Source organism: Gadus macrocephalus, chromosome 3, assembly GCF_031168955.1.
Source record: "Gadus macrocephalus chromosome 3, ASM3116895v1".
Taxonomy (NCBI): domain Eukaryota; kingdom Metazoa; phylum Chordata; class Actinopteri; order Gadiformes; family Gadidae; genus Gadus; species Gadus macrocephalus.
Window position 1 is genome coordinate 11,452,178 of NC_082384.1, and position 24,182 is coordinate 11,476,359.

Consider the following 24,182-nt stretch of genomic DNA (forward strand, 5'->3'; position numbering starts at 1 on the left):
CACACACACACACACACACACACACACACACACACACACACACACACACACACACGCACACGCACACACACACACACACACATAGGAATGCCCACAACAAAAGCAACAGCAGTTTGAGGTTGGAAGATGTTTGCTGCTTCTAAACATGCTCCGCTATGTTTTGCTTCCACACTGCATCGGTTATTATGTTTGTGTGGGGCTCGGTGGAGCCCCTGCGTTGACTTGCCACTCAGACTGTGTTCAGGTCTATTGATTCTCAGAAAAAATCCCTGTAACTATCCTGCAGTCGTATTGCGTTTGTAGACAGTACGGCTCTTCAGTTCACAGTCGCTCCAATAATGGTTGTGTACGTTGATTGTTCTCATCCTCAGTTTTAAGCCAATGTGTATAAAAGGGGCTCCTAAGTGAATACACGCAGATGTCAGTGGGAGAGAACCCAGTCCCCTCCGCTTTCATATTTCCCATCAATAATTTCCCTTCCGCAGTGACTATTTAGTAGCCTCGTGAGACTGCCCTCTTTGTTCACGTTTGCATTTCCCAATGAATATCACTCTGGCCTCGGATGGCCAGCAAGTGATTATACTTAATATTGCAGAAGCCTTACGTTGTTCAATAAGCTCCAGCAATTCAGAGGGATGCTCTTGCACTCTTCACTCTTGCAGAATCTGGTTGGAAGTAAAGCAAAAACTCTAATCTGAGATAATCCTTCTGTTTATAACTCTTTTTTCATTCAAATTTCGGATTAAAACTGTTTTGATTTCCATGCTTTCCTCTGGCGCCAGCAACCTCCTAGTTCCTCAGACTGAAACGCCGTTCCCTGAGGGCTGATTGGTCTGAGCAAATCTCCCCCGAGTGATATTTGGTCTTGGCATTTTAACATCTTCGGAAAAGGCTTTCAACGGGACTGAGGCCAGACCGCCCTCTAGAGAGAACATGACATGACCTTGCGAGATCGTGACGGCCTCACGGGGCTGACTATTTGCTACTTCTTTGTCTTTTGGCAGACGATTTCATTGAGAGCAACTTCCAGTGAATTGGGTTAGATGTCATGAAAGAGCAGGTAGAAGTTAGGCGATTCATAAGGTTGTTTACAGGTTACACTGCGGCAATGGGGATCGAACCCAGAGCATTTAAAAAGAAAAAGAGTGACTCCCCCAGCCCCCCTCACCCCTCTCATCTCCCTTCAGAGTTTGGCTTGGGGGCGTTGCCCATCTGCAAAGACCCCCTAGGCTGGATGTTCTCCCGGCTGGACACCAACTTTGACCTCCAGTTGGACCAGTCGGAGACCAGGAGCCTGTACCTGGACCGCAACGAGCCGTGCTCCGAGGCGCTCTTCAGGTCCTGCGACGTCCGCCGCGACCAGCTCCTCAGCAGCTCTGAGTGGTGCACCTGCTTCCAGAGACACACGGGTTAGCCACCGCCGACTGCACGCACACACACACACACACACACACACACACACACACACACACACACACACACACACACACACACACACACACACACACACACACACACACTAGGGCCCGACCGATTTATCGGCCTGCCGATTTAATCGGCCGATTATAGCCTTTTTGAAAATAATCGGCATCGGCCAAAAAGACGCAGATTACAACCGATTAATTAATTTTTTATTATTATTTATTTTTTAAATGTTATTGCGATTAGTATCCTGCAGATTGCGCTCCTACTCGCCTTGCTAACTAACAACTTTAGCTGGAGTAAAAAAGAGGAGATTGAATTTTACCGTACAACATGAAAGCACGCTCGCTCAGGCAGCTGCGCGCTCACCTCACCAATGTACACAAGACGCGTTGTTTGAGCATGTTGTGCCTGTTTTTCTTTAGGTCCCAGGCCATGTTAATTTGTTATACTGTAGACTCTAACGGTGAGACCATACTGCTCAGCACGCACGTGTTAGTCACTGCTCACGAGCGCAGCACATTGGGAGTTAGTTATTTATTTTACATTTTACATTACACTCATTTTTGACTGTAAATGTATTCTAAAACACTCAAAGATTCTGCATTCAATTCACATATTCGTCAAAAGTGTTTAAAGTATATTTAAGGTATCAAAAACTACGTTTTATATGTTGTTGTTTTTTTTTTTTTTTTTTTTTAAATCGGCCGATTAAATCGTAATCGTAATTTTTCTCTGAAAATAATCGGCATCGGCATCGGCACTCAAAAATCAATATCGGTCGGGCCCTAACACACACACACACACACACACACACACACACACACACACACACACACACACACACACACACACACATACACACACACACACACACAAAGGAGCAGATACGCACGTCGACACACACATTTATGAACAGGTACGTCTCCCTGTCTGGGATGAATAAAGTACAACTTATCTTAAGACGTACGGACTGACAAGGCCCACAATCACACTCACACACACACACACACACACACACACACACACACACACACACACACACACACACACACACACACACACACACACACACACACACACACAACCTCATACACACATGCATACACACAAACACACACACTCTCACGTCCCATTTTTTGTCTAGAATATATAGACAAAATAGAAAAAAAGTCTTACGTAGTTAATGATCTGGTGTCTTAAGGCAAGTGCTTTACATTCAAATGCAAATTATCATTGATAACGAGTTAATGCTAACATATTAAGAGGCACTTTACAACCCACAACCCACTTCGTGTTTCAAAAAATATCAATAACTAAGTGGTTGTCAGTTAATCTCAACAAATCTCTCATGGTAGAAGGAAGCAAAGTTACATCTCTCAAAACAAGCTCCCAGGTTCACGCTCTGTTCCCTTAAGTCACCAGTTAACTCGTTCAGATGGCCATGTGTTGGAAAAGTTATTGATACAAAACTGACTGCGTAAATAATGATACCAAGGGACATTCAACTTCCTTCAACCAATTGTTCTGCTCCATCACTATTAACAATTAATTTAGTTTGAATTGCTTTTTATTCTCGTTTATTTTTATTGTGGTTTTGTGAAACAAAAAACTTTTCAATCTGACAAGCACTGTGTAAATGTCCCTTTCAAAGTGCTATATAGTCTTATTTTTATTATAGAATCCAAGCCATACTTCGGCTCTGAATGCTATCAAACACAGGCTGGTCCATATGGACCCCTTAGTACCCACACACTATACATTATTTATCGATGTTTCCTTTCTTTTGCTGTTTCCAAGGCCTTGCCTGTTCATAAAGCCTCAGTCTCAAATTCCCCATGCGAAGGGATATTTGATCAGCTGACTGGAGCTGTTCTGGACTCCCAGGTGGATCTCAGACGGCCTTGTGTTTCAACGCATAGAAAGTTTTCTGTTTGGGGGCGTCCGTAATCATTGGCTGTATGTCCTCCTCTCTCTCTCTCCAATACCTTCCTGTCTAACTCACACTGTATCTGTCATGGATAAAGCAAAAATATATCTTTCAAGTAAATAAAGTTTTCTGGTTGTTTTGTATTTGTTCTTTCTAGAACAGCGAGGAACTCAGCAGGGCTATCTTCAACAGATGGAACTCAGAGTTGAGACTGCAGGTTCCAAGGTGGCAGAAAATACGCTGTGCTTTGTTTCATAGTCTCTCTCACTCTCTCTCTCTCTCTCTCTCTCTCTCTCTCTTTCTCCCCCAGACTCCCCCTGTAAGGTAGAGCTGTCAAATGTCAACAAGAAGCAAGCTGGGAAAAAACTACTTGGTGAGATATGGGGTAAACAGTGTAGTATGTGTATATGTATATGGGGGGTTGTCTATGCGTACTTGTGCGTATGGGCATTGTGGGTTTGTGTGTATATTAATTGATTTTTTTTATGACTTTAATGACATTGTATTTTGTTACAATTGTCTGCTAGTTCATTTTGTATGTATATTATTTGATTAAATGACAACATTATCTATAAGCCGTCACCGTTGCGTTAATGCGGACGCCTTGATTTTAAATAAATTAAATCAATGTGTGTGTGTGTGTGTGTGTGTGTGTGTGTGTGTGTGTGTGTGTGTGTGTGTGTGTGTGTGTGTGTGTGTGTGTGTGTGTGTGTGTGTGTGTGTGTGTGTGCGTCCACGCAGGTCAGTACCTGCCTGCCTGTGATGAGGAGGGGTACTACCGGACCCACCAGTGCCACGGCAGTAGCGGGCAGTGTTGGTGTGTGGATCGCTATGGCAACGAGGCCACTGGCTCACGCACACACGGCCCAGCGGACTGCGGTGAGCGGATTAGGATTGTAAAAAGCAGCGTCGGGATATCAGTGCAGCGAGTATCCTGTATATATGTACGCTCTCACCTAAAGCAGTGCTGACCACAGGCCCGGACGGAGTGACCAGGAGCCGCTAATGTGCTTGCGCTGTGAAAACTGTTTGCATTATGTTGATTAAAATTGCAGAAGGGGCGGCAGTTGGATTAAACTACTGTTTAACTGTCTCTGCTGATTTTAAAACAGGCTCCGTTCTCACTCCCCCTCTTCCTATATAAGTAATGTCTGGTGAGCGCTTGTTATGATAAAATATTCAAGTCTTCTCTTGGAGTATACACACCATTCTACTGGAGAAGCCACAACTCTAAAGCTGTAACAAAGGGACATTTGTTTTACGGCTGAGCTGCTCCCACGATAAGATGATACTTTATTGATCCCAGACGGGTACAAATATGGCATTCACTCCACATGTAGCGTTGTTTTAATAACATCTGATGTTATGAAACGTACCCAGTATTAACAGAGGAGATCCCATTATCAATATACAACTTCTTAAGTAATGCAGTGTTTTTTGCTAAAGGTTTTGGCAAATAAAACTGCAGCAGATTGACCACGGAGCGATTGAATACCTCACAGTAAGGAACATTGCTCGGAATTTATCTTTTTTCTTTCCTTCTACTCCTTTTCTATGCAGGTGGCGAAATGCCATAGTAGACAAGATACATATGTCGTTTATTTGTGATGACCTGACGGTTAGCTAGGCAAAAGTGGGGTAGTGACACAAGTGACGTTTCGCATCCCTGATTATAGGTGCACATGCGTACTTGCGTACCAGTTATGTGCAGCCCTGCTTATGTGCGTACCTCTCGTTGAATCAGGCGTCGTCTTGGAGTCTTCCGGGGACCCTGGCAGCGGAGATTCTCTGTTCTCGGACGAAGACAAGGACTCCTTCGGTCGGAACGCCAAGGCCGGGATGGACGACGACGAGGACGATGAAGATGAGGACGACGACGACGGCACCGACGAATACCTGTCGTAAAGGGTTCCCCTTCTTCAGAAAAAAAAAAGAGAAGCGAAGAGAGAGAATGGGTTCTCTTGGTCAAACTGCACGTTTTTAGGTGACTTTTCCCCGGGGGCAGATACTTATTCGTATTAACAGCCTATGGACTCTTCTCAGTGTTTTGTTTGTTCATAAGTCCACAATACCGATATCCCTGGTCAACCTTCTAGGCTTTCTCTTTTCCGACTCCTCGTTCGCGCGTCATTGGCTAACGACACCGCGTTCACCCGCGTGCCGGCCAGTGAACGGCGCCGGTGAAACCAGGACTTGTACAGCATCGACAGCCAATACAACTCCTTTGGATACGGTCACTTGTGCAAAGACCCTTCCCTCCCATTGGACACCCTGGGTCCTCTTCTTTGTATGACCTGGGTTATGCCTGCTGAAGCCCAAGGCTCAGTGTTGAGGAAATGTACCCTCTCCTCCTCCCCCTTCCTTCTCTCTCCCCTCTCCTCTTCTTCGTCTCCTCCCTCTCTCCAACGCGCTCTTTTTGTATGGTGTGATGTGGATAATGCAGATAGCAGAAACATTGCACACGCTAGGTTGATATCATTAGTGGGCGAGCTCCACCCGTACAGAGACAGTAGGACTTAGGAATCACACAGCCGCTTCTTTCGGGGAACCGAAACACAAGTAGACACGGAATGAATAGAAAAAAACGATTCTGGTGACACGAAATGACTCGCCGTTTTTATGGAAGAACAAAAATATGCTTATTTCAAAGAACCTTGCTACAGAAAAAAGCCCAAATAATGGGAGGAGGAAAATGCTGTGATGTAGCAAATCTGTCCACTGCATTTCAAATGCGGAGATCTAAGAGATTTGAGTGCAGCGTATTATAAAAGTAAGGGCTCCGTTTCTAGAAGGACGTCTGGAGAAATAGATAACTAAACACAAGAAGATGAACAGGGGGTTCTTACATTTTATTGGGTGTAACTATAAACCGAAAGTTGCAAAGGCCTTCGGCAACCACCCCTTCACACTGCGGAGAGCTGTGCCTGGAGGCGCATGCCCACCAGGCCCACCACACACGACGTAGCTGGGGGGGGGGGGGGGGGGTTTAGACTGCTGTTATTTGTTCTACGTAAAACGACATACAAGTAGCATACTTAGCGTTCCAGCGAAAGCTTGATTATTAAATGACTTTTCATAGTGCTCATTATACTCGAGAAACTCTTATACACGCACACGCACACAACTCTACACATATAAACACACACAAACTATCACACACACACCTATGCACACTCACACATACACACACCTATACACATGCATACAAAGACACACACCAATACATCAACAATCACACACACACACATATACACACCCACACAGACACACAAACACATATAAAGCAAAACACCTACACACACACACAAACACACACACACACACACTAACAAGCATTTATGCACTGAAGACCTGTTAAGGGGGGTGATTGGCAGGGCAGGTGGGGTGAGGTGTGCCTTTTTTGGTGGTGGTGGTGGTGGTGGTGGTGGTGGTGTAAGTGAAGGTGGAGGAAAAGTGTGCATGCTATGAATACACCTGGTTTTAAATACCTTCACTGTGTCAGCCACCACTCTGTTGGATATGCAGACAGCTCAGTCTTTGGGTTTTACTCTGTGTTTTGCTTCTTCCCTTAACGGTAGTGATGCATACCTCATAGCCTTTCCTTTGCTTTGTTTCATAGACTAGCCTATCAATGTACGAGATCTCTGTGTACAAACACGTGCTTCGATGCGGAGGATGTTTTATATATTAGTACGATAACCAAACGAAAGGGGATTTTTTGCGTGCAGGCAGCAGCTTTAGGTTTGAAGGATGTCTTTGATTCTTCTTTTTTTAAAACGCTTCAATAAGAAAACGTGTTGATAAACGTTTCATCCTGCCAAGTCTAGCCACATAACTGATTTCAGGCTAACTGTAGATTTGCTCGTGCTATTGATTGTCCGTGACTGTCCAGTTTATACAGATGATTAAAAATAAATGGGAGGGATATTCATGAGGCTCAACGGTCAATAATCTAATATCTCGTTGAGATTCCATGTTTAGGGTCTGAAAGGTGCCATCTATGTTGGACAAGAATTTTTGCTCTTAGCTTGTCGTTTCATTAAGTCTGTTCCTCTGGCGTTCCAGAGAAACCTCCTTCCTAACGTCTGTGGTCTTCTGGGTGGTGGTGACATATGAGCAGTGCTTAGATGACCCATGACACGGTAGTCACTCTCAACCAATCACATGCTGACATGACAGAACACTTGTATGGCATTGTTTAAAGAGTTAAGACATTTTTACTGTGTATGTATGATTTGCTGAAATAAATATTATATTGACCATGGGGTGCTCGCTTTGTGGAGTTATACATCTTGGAGACTCAGACACTGTTAAAATACACAAGTTTTGTCTGCAACTTTCGTCTTCGGTATGTGTTAACTTCTTGACATCTGCCTTCTAAATAAGGGTGCACAACTACTTCCACGTCGACAATAAAGGGTTTAAGCTGCACTATGTGTATAACTTTTTCGCTGCCACCATCACTTTTGTGCAAGGGTTGTTTTCATCAACTCAACTCAACCAAATAGATTTAGAGAAGAAAGAGCTCCTGGGTTGATTGATTTGTGGATTGTTTTCTTATTCTACTGATACTTTATACTTTAAATTCCTTTGAACCGCCGGAACAAAGTTTGGGGGTGGAAAAGTTATTGGTGCAATGAAAGAAAAGTTCTACTGTGCAGTTTGAAATAAATTGCAACATAAATGAATTAGAACGAATCGAAAAAGTTTAGCCTGAGTAAAATAAAAAAGGAAATAGGGAATATCTATCTCTGAAATAAAAAGGCAAAGTTTGTGAATTTGCATTATGCAGTGAAGTCACAGCCTTTCCTTGAGGTTTACTTATCTTCCTCCAACTCTATTTATATACATTATTTTCTCAATCCTGTTATCTCCTGCCATAAGAACCTAATTGCCCTGAGGGGACTATTTGACCATAATCTTATCTCATTCGATCTAGACTCCTTTTGTACTCTTTGTAGCAAAACAACGCTAAATAAATACACCAAAAGTCTAGATAAAAGGATTTCACGGCCTGCGTGTTAAAGCAGATGCTAGAGAGAATGACAGCAGGCAGTCGTGCCAAATTTCTCTGCATTTCTTATTGATATGCAATGGATTCTGGGTAATGGCCATTATTGCATTATGTAGGAGTGGAGGTGAATATTTTATAAGTCGGTGTGTGAACAGTCACACTTTAGAGATGGTTCATGTACACGCACACACAAAAGCAGAATAAAGTTAGCAATGGCAAATGGCAACTCATTGGCCTTAATAAAAAGAGAATCAATTTGCTTTGCTCATTTCCGGTTACCGGTAAGTGTTTTTTGTTTTTGCTGGATGCATAAGATTACAGCCACAACCTGTGGGAATGGAAGAGAGTGTGTGTTTGTGAGTGTGAGCGTGTGTGTGTGTGTGTGTGTGTGTGTGTGTGTGTGTGTGTGTGTGTGTGTGTGTTGGCAGAAGCACCTGACAGGAACCCCCGATTGGGAAATGGGCCTGACATATTCATTCTCACAACGCTTCCTCGCAGGACAAAACACTGAGCAGGCAAAGAAACAAGCAAAAAGTATATTATCCACCTATAATATGCAGCAAATTCATTGGATTACTGTTTCCCAAGATTAGCTGCATATAAACCTCCACAGCAGACCTCAGTTTAGGAGAAGGTAGACAGGGGCTATTACTAAGCACTGATGGGAAATTCGCTACCATTTCAGGAAGCTGCGGTGGAAATGAGTGAGTGGTACCGAGGTACTTTCCCCTCCGATGGTTCATGTGTTTGACTTCTTCTGAGCAGCTGAAAATTGTATATCCACGTGTCCTGTTGTTGAAAATATCATTTCAGTGGTCCTTTTTTTTTTTAAATCACACAGAATTTCTAGGATTTTGTCATCAGAGGATAAAGAGTCGACTTTGTAGGCATACTTACTTCAGTTCCTTAAGATAATAAACTATTTGAAGTCCATGACTTAAGCCTAAATAATGCCGAACAATAGGCCTATACCCCACGCGACATTACAAGGCTAAATGACGGGAAAGTAGCCTATATCACCGTTCTTTCGTGGACATAAAGATTTTGATATGAAACAGTCCCTATCATCTGATTAAATCAATAAATTCCCCATGAATTTTCTTGTCAATCATAATGTTTGGCACCAAGACACAGGGGAATGTGAACGTCTTTAATAAACTTTCAGACAAGCTCAAACACTGGAGATAAATGAAACATGACCACTAACCCTTAACCATGCATTAACTCGAATGCATCGGCCATTTCTAATTACCTGTATACGTATGAGTGTGTACAATAAAGTGTTATAGCTACAGTTTGAGCAGAAGTTGCTGAGGGGGGACTCTGGCCTCGAGCTGAGTCAGGGTCGTATATATAGATACAACTACGGGCACGTGCAGACAGTGCCCAAGGCAGCTTTAATAGACAGCGAATTAATTAGATCAGTCAGGCCCTTGTCTCTCCCGCCCCATCAACGAACTGAATCTCTACCGCTCGGAAAAAGGTGGTCATTTTCGTAACACTATTCGACGACACAGTACTAGTATTAAAAACAAATGGACCTAAATACAGGTCTGATGTCGCTTCCCGCCACAGTAACCTGTGTGTGATGCGATGTCCTTTCCTGTAGTTCTGTCAAATGCCCAGCTTTCAACGGCTTACAAGAATTGCTTCCGTAAGTAAGCAGGAGAAATCACTTAAAAAGCGTGAGTCACAGCCAGAGATCAAGCTTTTTTTTTCTACTTCATTGCTGCCTGTATTTAAGTGTGCTCCTGCTGCGGCGAGGAGGCCGTCGATAAATCCTTACTCAGTGCTGCCTAGTCGATATTGTACAGAAATTGGACCGTTTGCAAAACTGAAGCAGAAAACTATCGCAAAACCTATCTAAGATGCTTTAAAAATGCTGCTTAATGAAAAACAGAAATAACAAGTTAACATTTGAATGACAAATCCCATTGAATAAATTAGCCTTAAACCAAGATTTCGATCAAATGATCGAAATCAATCAGTTGTTCTACAACCGCAGCAAACAACTCCTGCTTCTCCAACCTTTAAATCACACTGCTTCACATGATGATCTGTTGATATACATTGAAAGATAACATTTCATTATTCAAGACAAAGCAGTTTTTATGAATAATAATAATGTGTTAACCTTAACGTATTTTAATATTTACCGCCACCGTGTGGTGAGAGCGGGTACATGTCTCCATTATGCTTGACTTGCTTTTCAAACGGTTACATTGTTATATGCCTGGAAAGTGGAAAAGCATACTGTTTTGATACACAATGTTCCATGTTTGCATTATCAAACTTAACATTGCAGATATCATTATGTATAAAGCACGAGCCCTAACTAGGATTGAGACTTGTAGAATTGTGTACCATGTAGTTATTGTATCTGTATTTGATGTTATAGTATGTTTGCATTAACCAAAGTAGCAACAAATAAAACAAGGAAATCTTTGGCTTGACACACTTTTTATTAAGATAAAGATCAACGTGAAGGCACTTTGACAAACTTTTAAAAAGACAAAGTTAACAGAGCCAACTATAATCATGTTGAAAAGCACGATTATAAAGCATGTTAATCAGGTCTATGTGGTTTACAACATTCTTTAAAAAACAGGCATATGTTAAAAAATACATCGAAATATAGCCTTTCCAACTATTAATATAAAAGGCTACCGGCTAGGCTAACGATTTAATAGGTAAGCCTATGTTTTTAGAAAACCTGAGTTATTTAATAGAAAAAAAAGATTTCTTAGCCAACTAGTATTTTACTTGAACATCCAGAAATCAATACAACGTTTTTGGATATAGCTTTTTGAAAAAAAGAAATATTACACTTACTTATTCCTAAAAACAGAATGAGAAGAACATTGAACTGCGAACAGAGATACTGGTTATCAACCAATATTTTCAATTTGGGAAACAACTAAATACAAAAAACGTCCTCAAAGCTCCAAACATTAGTTCCACTTTTGTGTAAAGTGCGTTATTAATTAGTGTTTAAAACCTGGAGTGTAAAAAACAGAACAACAAACTGCAACAGAAATTTGCAGTAATTGGCGTTAAAGCTTCGCATGGCAAGGCCGGACTCTTCCTCAGATATTCTGTTGGGACAAAACATAAATAAAACGTCAAACCAAAACTTTAACCAGTAATTATCCCTGGAGAATAATCATGAACGTTTCTTTATTTAAGCTCACCATTTTCTTCATCTCTCGGGGGTCTCCGTCGGCTGGTTTGTACCGGCCCCCCTTCTTGCTGCCCTCCACAAATTCCTTGGAGAAGGAAAGAGCGGGAAAGCAAGGTACGATCAAACTGCCGTTTTACCAACGTAGAACCAAAAAAAGACCCATTTCCTCGTTGTATGAGTCACACGTCTATACAGGTGTCAGGTGACAGGAGAGTGTAGGTGTCGACCAACAGACTCCATGGAAACACCTGAAACCAGCAGCCACCCGAGACCTCTTAGAAAACACCTCCACCTGCTGGAGGCCATACAGGTCAGCCCTAGGGTCACGCCCCCTGACAAGGGCATGGTCGGAACATCTCAACAACCAACTCGAGGCATGCATTCAATTGGATGACTCGCTCATTATGAGCAGGGCCTTGAATCATGGAGCCCCAGTTTCCTCGCCCCCACCTCAGTGTTTCCCATGCATAGACCAATGTGTGCGACGCAGCGCCACAGAATCAGCCCCGAGCGCCACAAATTGATTCCTCTTCTTTTTTTGGTTGTTGTGATTTTTAATATAAATATCTTTCCGTTCATTCAACTGCTCATAGCACTCTTTCACCCAGACATTGTCGTTCACACACGCATACGCACACGACCCCGCACACACAGAGACAAGCGCGCATTCATGCCAGTGGTTCAGGCTATTCACGCCATTTCTAACAAATGACAGTCAAATTATAGCTTTTCAATCTCAACTTCCACCCCTCCAATTCCCTTTGCTAAAATGTGACCGTTTAATGTTAAAATAGTAGAGGGTAGACTATGTAATAGTGGTCGACCCTGGTGCATCGAGGCTCGTTTCGTCCCTACCACGTTCCATGGTTTCTAGACTGATCCGAGTTTAAAGTACGTCACAGTGCACAATTGTATGCACGCACTGCTGCTCTTTACCAGATTTGGCCCTCGTGACTCATGTGTATGGGTGCATCTCTCGACTTTTCCTTTCCTCCCCTATTCCCATCGCCATGCCTCTATTCCATATAGTCCCCCCTCCCTCGGAGCCTTGTCCATGTAGTGTGCATGCGCTCTCCCCTTCTCTCTCTCTCAGAGCCCCAGTCCATGCCTCACTCACCATCAGGGCCTTGTCCATGTAGTACTCTCGCCCCGAGCTGCCGTCGTTGTACTTGGTATCGATGGCGAAGCACAGGAACAGGACGTCCACCACGATCTCGAACACAGACAGGAAGCAGTGGGCCACCAGGAAGGCGAACAGGCACACGATGAAGAGGGGCAGCACCCACACCGTGTAGTCCCGCTGGTAGTTCAGGGACAGCACGCCAACAAACGCCGTGCACGACACTACCAGCACCTGACCGGAGCGCGCACACAAAGAAGACCATTTCACAAGAGAGAAGGAGGAGAGCAGGCCGGAGTCAGGACCAGAACATCAACTGAATAACCCATCGCTGAGCCCACACATTTCCATTCATGATTGATGAACAGCTCGGGGCTATGCCTCTCAGCCGAGAATGGGCTAAATAGCATAACATTTTGTAAGTAGCGTAACATGTGCCAGTTAGCTTATTGATCACAGCATGAGTTAAAAAGCATTTACCAGGCTAGTTAGCCGAATCCTACAAAGATGTTCGCCTGTAACACTCTTGATTACCTTTCCCAGGAAGAGGGCGAAGTCTCCGATGGAGTTGATGGTGGCCACGCGCAGGGCGTTCTCCACGAGGATGCCCAGGGCGTCGCGCGCCGAGGTGCAGAAGTTGGTGCTGTTGATGGCGGTGGCCGTGTATGCGTTCTTAAAATCAATAGCAGAACACACGTATCAGCGGGCCCGTGCTCAAGGAGGGGTGTGTTGGCGGCCCTGCCCACCCGTTTGCCTGCGCTGTGGTGAGGGGGTTGACAGGCCAACGAGCCACACCTATACTCAGTCTGCATGGCCTCCGCTCTCTCCAGCTGAGCAGTCTGCTGTGTTAGTTCTGCTCCTTTCATCAGTCATTGTTTCCCCCAGCACTATATGTTTAAGGCGGCCGCCTTAACAGCAATAGGGCCCCGCCTTGACTACCAATGTATATAAAAAAAATGTATATATATATATATTTTTTACAATTATTATGCATTAACAAAAGTACAATACTCTCGTAGGGAAAGAAAACATACTTCCATCAGGTATAAAAAATAAAGATAAGTAATGCATTGGCAATAATGTTCACAACAATAGTCGTGCCATAAAGCTTTTTGAATGGAATCGAAGCGGCGGCACCAGGTGGTTGTATATACTATGCAAACTGAAACCCTCACTGAAGACCGCAGCCCAACCCCCCCCCCCCCCCCCCCCCCAAACACTGATCAGTATTGAAACACAAACTGCCAACCTTCCATGATTGTCGCCAACTATAAAAGTAACGCTGGTATTATCCATACCAACCACACACACACAGTAACTTTAGCGAGTATGTTTAATAAATGAATAATGTTAGCTTGTGCGATGGACATGGCATGATGCTGGGTGTTTACCTGGTTGAGGAAGGCCAGACACTTCTCCAAACACCACAGGCAGCACACACAGGCCTTCAGCATGCAGCGTGCACACGCATTTTCCTGCGGAGAGAGAAAATAATAATCTTTGTCAATGTTTACATTCAGGGTCGTGGTTTTGCAGTTCTTGCACCACAGATTCTTTTTAACGTTATCTCATTGGTCTGAGCCGTACATGCCATGCCGACGAAACACATTCAACCTCAGGTGACGTGTGCGTGTCCAACACTGCAGACATACATTTAATACACATTCAAATCCCCTGATCTGAAAGCATCATCTACAAGCGCGGATGAGTTCCCCTTTCAGTGTTTGCGTCCCAGGCTCTGGGCTGCATCCCCCCATAGGTTCTGCTCTACCTAAGGAGGACCGCTGGGGCCGAGAGCGCGGCAGGCGGGACACCCACCTTTCCTTTGAGCTGGCTGTGCAGGTAGGTGAGGATGAGGCGGGGGATCTTGACCAGAGTGATGATAAAGGATCCCTTGGCCACGGTGCCCAGGTGGTAGCGGAACGCCCGCCACGTGGAGGAGACGATGGGCAGGGCCGGGATCTCAGACTTGTTCCTGTTGCGTTCCCACACCCAGACACGGCACACCATGTTCAACGTAGTCCAAGGACAGATGGTGTTACAGCAGCTCTTTTAAAAAGGTTGCGTTTCTTTCGCTTTTTTAAAGCAGCACTATTCCAATTGGGATTCTATGTTTTGATTGTTCTCAGCCTCACTTCCCTTGCTGGTCTCTTTCGTTGAAAGCGTCTGCTAAATAATTAAATGGGATTCTTAAGGATAAGTTGAATGGCTCTTAATTACAGTTGTGGTAACCTTATGAATGAAAGCAGGACAGACGTTTCTATGGAGAACTCGGCGCGTGCTACCATCACTGCAATGCGAAGAACAAAAGTACTTAATGAATGGATAAATGTCATCTTTGGCACATATTTTCAATATGTACAAATTCCATGCTTGCTAGTCCGTCAATGTAGATTTAATGTAAGAAACTCTAAACCGCCCCCTGGACATCTTGTTACCATGAGCTGGGCAGGCTTTTGCGCTATTTATTTTTTTATACCGTCCTGATATTTCACTGGGGGATATATACATATATATATATATATATATATACATAGTGATTTGTGTATTAAATTACAACATTTCTGAGCTGCTGGGTATAGACGTCATTGTGGCATTCATTACATGGACTAGCCTAATATGCTCTGTGTCTAATATTCAATTAACCTACTTAGAAAACTCATGCTTGGTTTGAACACTTCTGGCAGAATAAAAACCGATATGAAACAAGCGCCCTTCTTCCATAGATTCTTGCCGGAGGACACATTATGCAACGCTGGGTAACGGAGATGTGACAGACTCTCAGTTGAGTTTACACACTGTTGTTGTGCTTGGAATAGGTCCTCCCGAGGTGATGTTATATGTGGCAATATTTACGATGCATTACTAGTCCTGTAACATAAACACTCACGTTCGACATCTTCCACAGCTCAGCTGCCTGTTCTAGAAGTAGAGACTGCCCTCTGGTGGTGCCTGCTGTGCAGTACAACACCACCTGAATACTGTGTCTCCCTATCACTTCAATATAAATAGTCTACATTTTTACTAGATTTCTTCCAAATAATACCATGATACCACCAAAGTCATTCCCTGGGCTCACTCTTCTGAAGACCCTACACTAGCGTAGATCAACACGCAGGAGAGTGCAATTAGCTTGAGAGTGGAGTGTCTATAAAAAGGTGGCTTGTGTGTTGAAGTCATCACATTCTAAGTGGATGAGGTGAGTGAATGAGGGAATGAATGAGAGTGAAGCTTTTGTATGGAAGGTGGTATGAAACCTAGCCTACAGTGTCAAGAAATGTATGAAGGAGTAAGGCTGATAAATAAACAAACACGAGTGAAGCCCCTAAATAAGTCATGAATGCATGGGCGAGCCTCCTTGAGGTCTACCTTTCTGAAGGAATGAAAAAGAAACAAATGCACGAGTGAATACCGCGTGAAGTAGTAGGTGACGACGGCGCCGGCGATGGTCATCTGCTGAAAGGCGAGGATGAACTCGCTGATCCAGATGAGGCCCACGGCGTGGTACCAGACCAGGTACTGGAAGGGCTGCTTCATCTGGAACTCCACCAGCCCCGTGCTGTTGCTCTTCATCGGGGTCCCTGTGGGGGCGGAGGCGGCCGTTTGATAAAAAGCTTACCCGCCGGCGTTCTGGGTACCAAACTGTCTGCAGTCAACCTGTCGGCGTCCTTGAGGACAAACCTACATATCTAGAGGGTGCTTAATGACATGCATCTATAACAAATGTCTCTTTAGGCATTCTGAAGTAAAGGAGTTTGATAAATGACACCCTATGCCTGAAAGGTGCATTATCCTGCTAAATGACACCTCTGAGTCATTCAGCTGTGGTAAATAGTCACAGTATCCACACAAACCAAAAGACAACAGGCAGGCCAGGACTAGGGGCCTGCATTCACACACGGCAGAAGTTGTGTGTACACAACATGACTCCTCAGACACAGTCGGGATATTTGCCATTATTATTGTATTTCGTTCTTGTTATTTTGACAAACTGATTGCCCTTTTTAGAAGATTAGGTGAAATATATTGAACAGCACTATTTGTTATTGCTGAAGTTATCGTACTAGTCCTACCAAACGGGGGAACAACAAGAGAATGGCATGAAGACATGAAGTCGGGAGCAGTGTCTGACGACAAGAGTCCGGCCCAAACCTAAATAGCATTAAAACTCTTTTGCGCCCAATGGACCCTTCTGTGTCCCATGCCCTCCCTCAAGCATACGTCTGCGTAAGGCCTCAAAGCACCCAACAAACAACCTCTGCACCGGACTGACCCTTTGGATATTACCATTGTGACGCAGAACTAACAGGCGCACGCTTGTGCTTGCGTGCGTGCGCGCGTCTGTGTGTGGAGATGGTGGTGTGTGTGTATATGCTTGTGTGTGTGGAGATGGTGGTGTGTGTGTATATGCTTGTGTGTGTGGAGATGCGTGTGTGTGTGATGTGTGATGGAGGAGAAGCGGCCCTTTGACCAGACCCCTCCTACGTCACACTGCTGGCTCCAGATTCCTGCAGGCTTGTGGGAGGGGGAGGGGCGGTCAGGTCATGGCCCGAAACCCAGACTCAAAATGTCACCGCGGCGGATATCACTCTCATCCAGAGTGGGGTGAGCGTCAGGACATTAATAACAATACGACTGTGTGTGTATCCGCGTTGTCCTCAGAAGCTCTCAGAAGCCAGAGCCAGGGAGTTGACGGTATTAGCATTCAGAGAGATGCATTATGGGAAAGTCATCCTTAGCCTAAACAACAGATCAAAGAGAGTGAGAGAGTGAGTGAGTGAGTGAGTGAGTGAGTGAGTGAGTGAGTGAGTGAGTGAGTGAGTGAGTGAGTGAGTGAGTGAGTGAGTGAGTGAGTGAGTGTAAAACAGAAAGAGAGCACAATTGACAGGCGAATCCACCCAATATTAACTTTTGCAAAAACCAAACCAACTTCCCCGGATCCATGTGTGGTCTGTACCTGAGATGCCGAGGAAGAGGAAGACGGAGATCCAGTACACCCAGAAGAGCATGAGGCCCAGGAAGGTCCAGAAGGGTTGCAGCGCCAGCAGTGGCAGGTGGATGAACACCTTGCCCGCCACGTGGAACAGAGCGATGGTCATCGCTACCCTCTTCCTCATGAAGAAGATGACCAGCAGCAGCACCACCTACAGAGGACAACACGCTGTTCACACCACGCCCAAACGGACGCTGACCGCTGCCAGGGTCAGTGGGCTCTTACTGAATACTACCTAACGAACTGAGACATCCCAACTGGCAGTGGCTGCTGGTCCGATTCCCAGCACCTCCTAGTAAAGATTGAAGATGTCCCTGAGCAAGCGACTAACCCTCACTGCTCCAGAAAAAATGGCTGTTGCCTTGCAACGTGGCCACAGGTTCGAAAAAGTCTCAATAAATGCAATCCATTTACCATCCATCTATTTTCGACCTTGACGGGAGTGCGTAACATACGCGGGACAGGTGATGGGGAGTTCGACTCCCAGCCGAAAGGTTCTGGGGTCGTAACCCCATGTAAGCATCGTTGAGCAAGATGCCTTCAATCCTTAATGACATGTATTTTAGCCGACTAAATGGTACATCCCAAAACGGGCGTTCTCCAAGTACAATCCAGCCCCCCCCCCCCCACGAATAAATTAAGAAACCAATACACATCCCTTGCCCCAAATCCTTCCACTGTAAACCCACCCTCCCTAATATCCTGTTCTTTGACAGGCAACACGTTACCCAAGCCTTAAGCGTCTGTGCCGCTGTGGCGTGAGGGGAGGGATGGGGGTGCAGGGACAGACACAGAGGCAGAGACAGCTGGGTAAGACATGCCGACGCCAATGTACCGCCATCTCTGCACCTCCCCTGAGGGGGGCCTCGTCGGGCCAGCGGTCTAGCCAGGCGCGGGGGACCCCTGAGGGCGTACCGTGAAGACGGTGGAGATGATGGCGTAGATCAGCAGGGCTTTGACGTTGTCGGCGACCACCTCCTTCCCGAACACCGTCGTGGTGGCGTTGTCCAGGGCCTTCCTGTGGTCGGCGTACAGCCACCACAGGACCCCGGTGCCGCCTGCAGAGGGGTGCACAGCGCTTAAGACACCCCACCATACTTTGTGAGTCTGACTATAGACCCCCTGAGTTTAGCTCCCAGTGTTTAATAAAAGGGGTCCAACTCATGTTCACCATAAAAGTGAGGGATTCCATACAACAACAAATACCAGAATAACAATTACCAGAATAACTAACTAACTGTACATTCATGAGTAGCCAAGAAATACATCAAATACAAACGTCTTTTAGAATCACAATTGTTTGGTCATATGTGTTTATGGATATCAAAAAGGGTATACAGAAAAAAGGTTTAACAGAAAAATTCAAGACGCAGTAATTGAAAGCAAGAGGAACATTGTTTTGTTCCAATCTGCATTTTTACTCTGATGAACTGGTTCCCAACTCTGATACTCTGTGGCTAGGAGCAGCAGATCCAATCCATCTTCTTTAACCTGTCCCAGCGACACACGGCTTCAGGGAGGCATCCTGACCTACATCTGGTTCAGCAAGCCGGGAATCGGAGGCATTAGCCAAATGTCCAGGGAAATCAGGCACTAAGTTACCTCCTTCCTCCAGTCACCTGTTCTCCGAGGTTATCAGTCGACTGAGTTCTGCACCTTTTCTGCATTCATCCACGTTTTACTATATGTTCAAAGACGACGATTGAATGAACATCTCGACCAGCCCATTAAGGCCTCTCTAGGTCCTATTGCAAAGTTCTCTGTTCTAAGCATGTTTTAGGTACAAGCCTTTACTGAAGGACTAAATGGAAACCTTGCGTACCTACGGCGCCCAGGATGACCAGGATGGTTGTGATCCATATGAGCACCTTGGAGATGTACCGGATCACCACCATCAGGATCACAGACAGCACTGCACAACACAGGGGAGACAACAATTTGATGGTATTCCCATTTATCTTACATTGGATTTGATTGTACTTTGTGTACTTTTGGCAATGTAATGTGTGATGTGTGTTTGGACTGAGCAGAATGATGTCATCTTGCAAACAAACTAGGGTTATTAAAAGTGCCATCACTTTGGCTCCAATCTGAATCACCAATCAGCAATCGTCCTTTGGAAAGCAGTCTGACCACAGACGGGGCTAACACAAGTCTTGGGTTGGGATCTTAGGTATCCCTTGACAAGTCCCAGTTGGGACTCCTCATTGCTCACAATCACTGGGACAGAAGGCAATTGCTGCCTTCTGCCATCATTACATACTAGCTCTAGAGAGGGGTGGGAGCTTAGTGTCCTCACTTGTTGTACTCCAAGCCGAGTAGGTAGGACATTCTCCCTGCTCATGAAAAAAAATGATGATTGACAACTAAATGGGGCAGGACGGTCTCATAGTGGTTAGGGTGTTTGACCTAAACATCAGGGTTTTAGGTTCAAACCCCAATGTCTACAATCTACTGTTAGGCATCCTGTTTGTTCCTAGAGATATGATACCTAAAGCCAGCAGACAGTGTTATTGTAGAGATGGGATACCTAGAGCCAGTAGACAGTGTTTTGTAGAGATGGGATACCTAGAGCCAGCAGACAGTGTTATTGTAGAGATGGGATACCTAGAGCCAGCAGACAGTGTTATTGTAGAGATGGGATACCTAGAGCCAGCAGACAGGGTTATTGTAGAGATGGGATACCTAGAGCCAGCAGACAGTGTTATTGTAGAGATGGGATACCTAGAGCCAGCAGACAGTGTTATTGTAGAGATGGGATACCTAGAGCCAGCAGACAGTGTTATTGTAGAGATGGGATACCTAGAGCCAGCAGACATAGGCCGAGGATGATTTCCTTGCTGGCCAGCACACCAGCGATGACCCTCTGAATGGCGCTGCTGTCGTTTACGAAGCTGACGAAGGCCTGGGCCAGCTCAGCGTAGCAGCTCAGCTCGGTGGGAACGCAGCGGTGCAGCACCCGGACAGCCTTGCTGTGAACACAGGAAGCACAGGCGCAACCCGACCACGTGATTGGACGATATCGTTCAGATGTGATGCAGATTGGTAGTGTGTACGAAACATACCGACAGTTTTTTACTTTTATCTCAGCATAATTGTCTTTTTCTGATAGCAATTTAAATGCTGTAGTAAGGGAATGGGCTAAGCATTCACAAATATAAATGGTGAACTTTTCACTGCTCACTAATGGTGAATTGAACACAAACCAACTACATTACTCCAGGTTGATAGAGAGGCCTTGGGTGTTTGGGGCTGTGTTTATTCAATTCAGTTCCAATTTAATTTGATAAACATCAGAAAGATTCAAGGGTGAATGTAGATACCTTGGGGGAACAGGGAGTTTGGGGCATTTAGTGTAGCGTTCAGAGCTGCTGGTATATCTCGTAGGAGAAAGGTCGTACGAACATAGGTTGGATCCTGATAAAAAAAACAAAAAGTTGGTTTGGTGAACATGAATGAATAACAATATATGTAAGCAAACCATCAGAAATACAGAATAACAAGGCGATTAAATAATACCCAAGAAATACCACCAACCCACTTTTACTTCAACTAAGGAATTCATAAAACACTTTTTACTGTATAGCTATAAGGCCAAACATTTTTTTTTTAAGAAATACAAAACAAATGTAGTATTTTCTCACCATTTGATAGTGAAAATTGCTTGACATCGGAGTATGTCTTCAGTTCTTCATCAGGACACTTAGATACACACAGGGCCAACGACTTGATCTTCCTGTTTAGGAAGTCTATGTTGCAGGGGTCGAGGAAAAACACATACCTGTTGTAAAGGAAAAATAACCATTAATGTTAAAAAGTTCTGCAACATTGCAAGCATAGCTTGCTACATTACTTAGCATGGCTAGCTATGTCACTAGCATGGCTAGCTACGGCACTGTCATTGCTTGCTCCAGCAATAGCATGGCTGCAGGGCTGACTGCTATAGTTCTAGGGTTGCTTACTACAATGCTAGTTTAGTTTAATACAGTATAGGGGAGCCTGCTGCAGTGTTAGGGTAGCTTGCTCAAGGGCTGCTTGCTACCGTGCTGGTTGCTAAAAAGCTAGGGTCGCTTGATACAGTGCTTGGGTAGCTTGCTACAGTGCTGGGGTATCTTGCAACAGTGCTAGGTTAGCCTGCTTCAGTGCTAGGTTAGCTTGCTACAGTGCTGGGGTATCTTGCAACAGTGCTAGGTTAGCCTGCTTCAGTGCTAGGTTAGCTTGCTACAGTGCTGCTTGCTACAGCTACAGTGCTGCTTGCTACAGCTACAGTGCTGCTTGCTACAGCTACAGTGCTAGGTTAGCTTGCTACAGTGCTGCTTGCTACAGCTACAGTGCTAGGGAGCTTGCTACAGTGCAAGGGAGCTTGCTATAGTGCTAGAGAGCTTGCTACAATTCTACGGTAGCTTGCTCCAGTGCTAGGGTAGCTTGCTCCAGGGCTGTTTATTATAGTGCTTGTGGGTCTTGTTTTGTCTGGGGAAAAGGATGATGCCATGGCTGCCAGCTTGCTCAACAGATCAACAGACGGTACTTTGTGGCTCAGACGCCTCCTATTCAAAGCCTCCTCTGGAGCCATGCCCATCGATGAAGCATGACCCACTGTTTCCCACAAGCCTTGTGCGCATGCCATGAATGTTGATTGCATGAAGGTCGATTGTAAACTACTGTTCCAAGTGCGTTAAGGGGGCAAGAGGGTAGGAGGATAGCAGCCAGGGTGTTCTACTCCCAGGCGAAAGCTACTGGCACGGCTCCCCAAAGCCACAGTCTACCTGTAGGGATCCTTCAGCAAGCACATGTACCTGAGAAGTAGCAGTTGATAATGGTCTAAATACTAAAATGACATTGTTTGGCAGGAAAAAATCTGTAGACATGAGCACCAACCGATTACAATCACAGAAGTCAAGAGAAAACTTGCGTACTTAAACCTGCATATGTTAAAAAACAAGACATTTTGTTGTGTTCACTGTCAGCATCATGTCAAGCAGACCCCACCATACTTCATTCAATGGCAGCAGACTCACTTGTTCTCGGTCATGTTCAGTCCGCTGAGCTCTATCCCCTTAATCGGGCTGTTCCTTCTACCACAGGTATTACCGTAGCTGTCGTAACCCCGGACGATCCTGAGAGCTCCCCCGGTGTACACTGTGAAGCCACATATGCACCCCTGCACGCACACGCACACACACACACACACACACACACACACACACACACAGTTAACTGAGACTTTTATCCATAGTTACTTCAAAACAAGATGCGTGTGTGTGTGTGTGTGTGTGTGTGTGTGTGTGTGTGTGTGTGTGTGTGTGTGTGTGTGTGTGTGTGTGTGTGTGTGTGTGTGTGCAGTTAGTGGATCTTATTTCATCTTGCTTTCTAAATGCTCAAACAATCGTGTAGCTCGGCAAAGTGTGTTCTGTAATCTTCCGCTATAGAAGTTGTTATAAGTTGTTCTATGCATACTATACGTGTAGAAATGTATGTTTTGGTGTTATGGATGCAACATGTATGAGAGGGTTACAACACATGTATCAGGTTACAGCCTAAGCGCTAAGGATGTTGGGAGATGTGTTCGTTCATTCATTCATTCAGGTAACAGTTATAAGCCAACAGGTAAATAACCGTAAAATAGATTTACCATGCCGACACAAAACAGAAAGAATAAGATGAGCCATGGAATGTCTGTGCAGCTGCGTTGCTCCAGCGGTTTCCAATCGCGCTTCCCCTGCAAAACATAGACCATTAGAAAGGTTCACACGAATTCGTTTTGGTCTGTATAACTTTTTCACTTGATTATTTGCACGTGTTAAACGCACCTATGATTCAATTCCTGGCTACGCAATAAGTTATCAACTTTGTTTTTAATCCTCATTTCCGTAATTTGATTTAGTTTGACTTACCTCTGAACTACTGACACATCCCATGGTGAATTGTCAGCTAGCTAAGACTTAACAGGACCCAGATGCAGACTTTCACTCACAAGAACTTAACTTTACCGATCCAATTTTTTTCAACTCTCAGCCATTTCAAAGCAGCACGTCACAAGTTTCGTTTGTTTACGTCCTAGATAACAAGTATTTCACAACTACCGGCACGAGTACAGTTATTGTTTTGATCCTCCCTTACTACAACTAACAGCCGCCGTGTTTTGTGTGACGCCTTTTTTGAACAGGTAAAATGCGGAAGAGGTCAGATTCCGTAGGGAGTGGCCATGGACGAAGTAGGCAAGAAGTAGGAGAAGTAGAGTGGCAGTAGCCTGTCTCCCAGCGCCTAGTAGTTGTGTTTGGCGCCGTCTAGCGGATCCTCCGGGTACTGCTCCTTGTACGGCTGAATTACACCAGGGGACAGCGGGCCCTTGTGACTGGCCACGGCCGCATTTACACCCAATTGAAGAACTACTTTGGCCATTGCATTAACCACAGACACATGTGCTTAATAAATACATTTGATTTGATTTGATTAGCATTTTACAGACCTATACAATGGATAGGGCGTTTAGTACGGTCCATCGTCGTTGCTTATTTCCCT

General features: G+C 44.8%; 2 protein-coding genes across 2 annotated transcripts; one reads left to right on the plus strand and one right to left on the minus strand.

The window, feature by feature from the left end:
* The first annotated feature begins 47 nt into the window (after positions 1-47).
* LOC132454082 (testican-3-like) lies at positions 48-7,612 on the plus strand. Its single transcript, XM_060047244.1, has 4 exons — positions 48-1,409; positions 3,663-3,725; positions 4,094-4,231; positions 5,097-7,612. Exons 1-4 carry the CDS (start codon positions 1,049-1,051, stop codon positions 5,255-5,257), a joined length of 723 nt encoding a protein of 240 aa, XP_059903227.1. The 5' UTR covers positions 48-1,048; the 3' UTR covers positions 5,258-7,612.
* A 3,195-nt stretch (positions 7,613-10,807) lies between these two features.
* LOC132454083 (choline transporter-like protein 1) lies at positions 10,808-23,912 on the minus strand. Its single transcript, XM_060047247.1, has 16 exons — positions 23,555-23,912; positions 23,293-23,379; positions 22,679-22,821; positions 21,305-21,441; positions 20,984-21,077; positions 20,463-20,632; positions 19,483-19,572; positions 18,576-18,718; positions 17,625-17,811; positions 16,080-16,248; positions 14,486-14,642; positions 14,059-14,142; positions 13,202-13,339; positions 12,665-12,901; positions 11,558-11,632; positions 10,808-11,461 (listed from the first exon to the last, which is right to left on the minus strand). The coding sequence occupies exons 1-16, from the start codon at positions 23,576-23,578 to the stop codon at positions 11,453-11,455; spliced, it is 1,944 nt and encodes a 647-aa protein (XP_059903230.1). The 5' UTR covers positions 23,579-23,912; the 3' UTR covers positions 10,808-11,452.
* Positions 23,913-24,182: the final 270 nt, after the last annotated feature.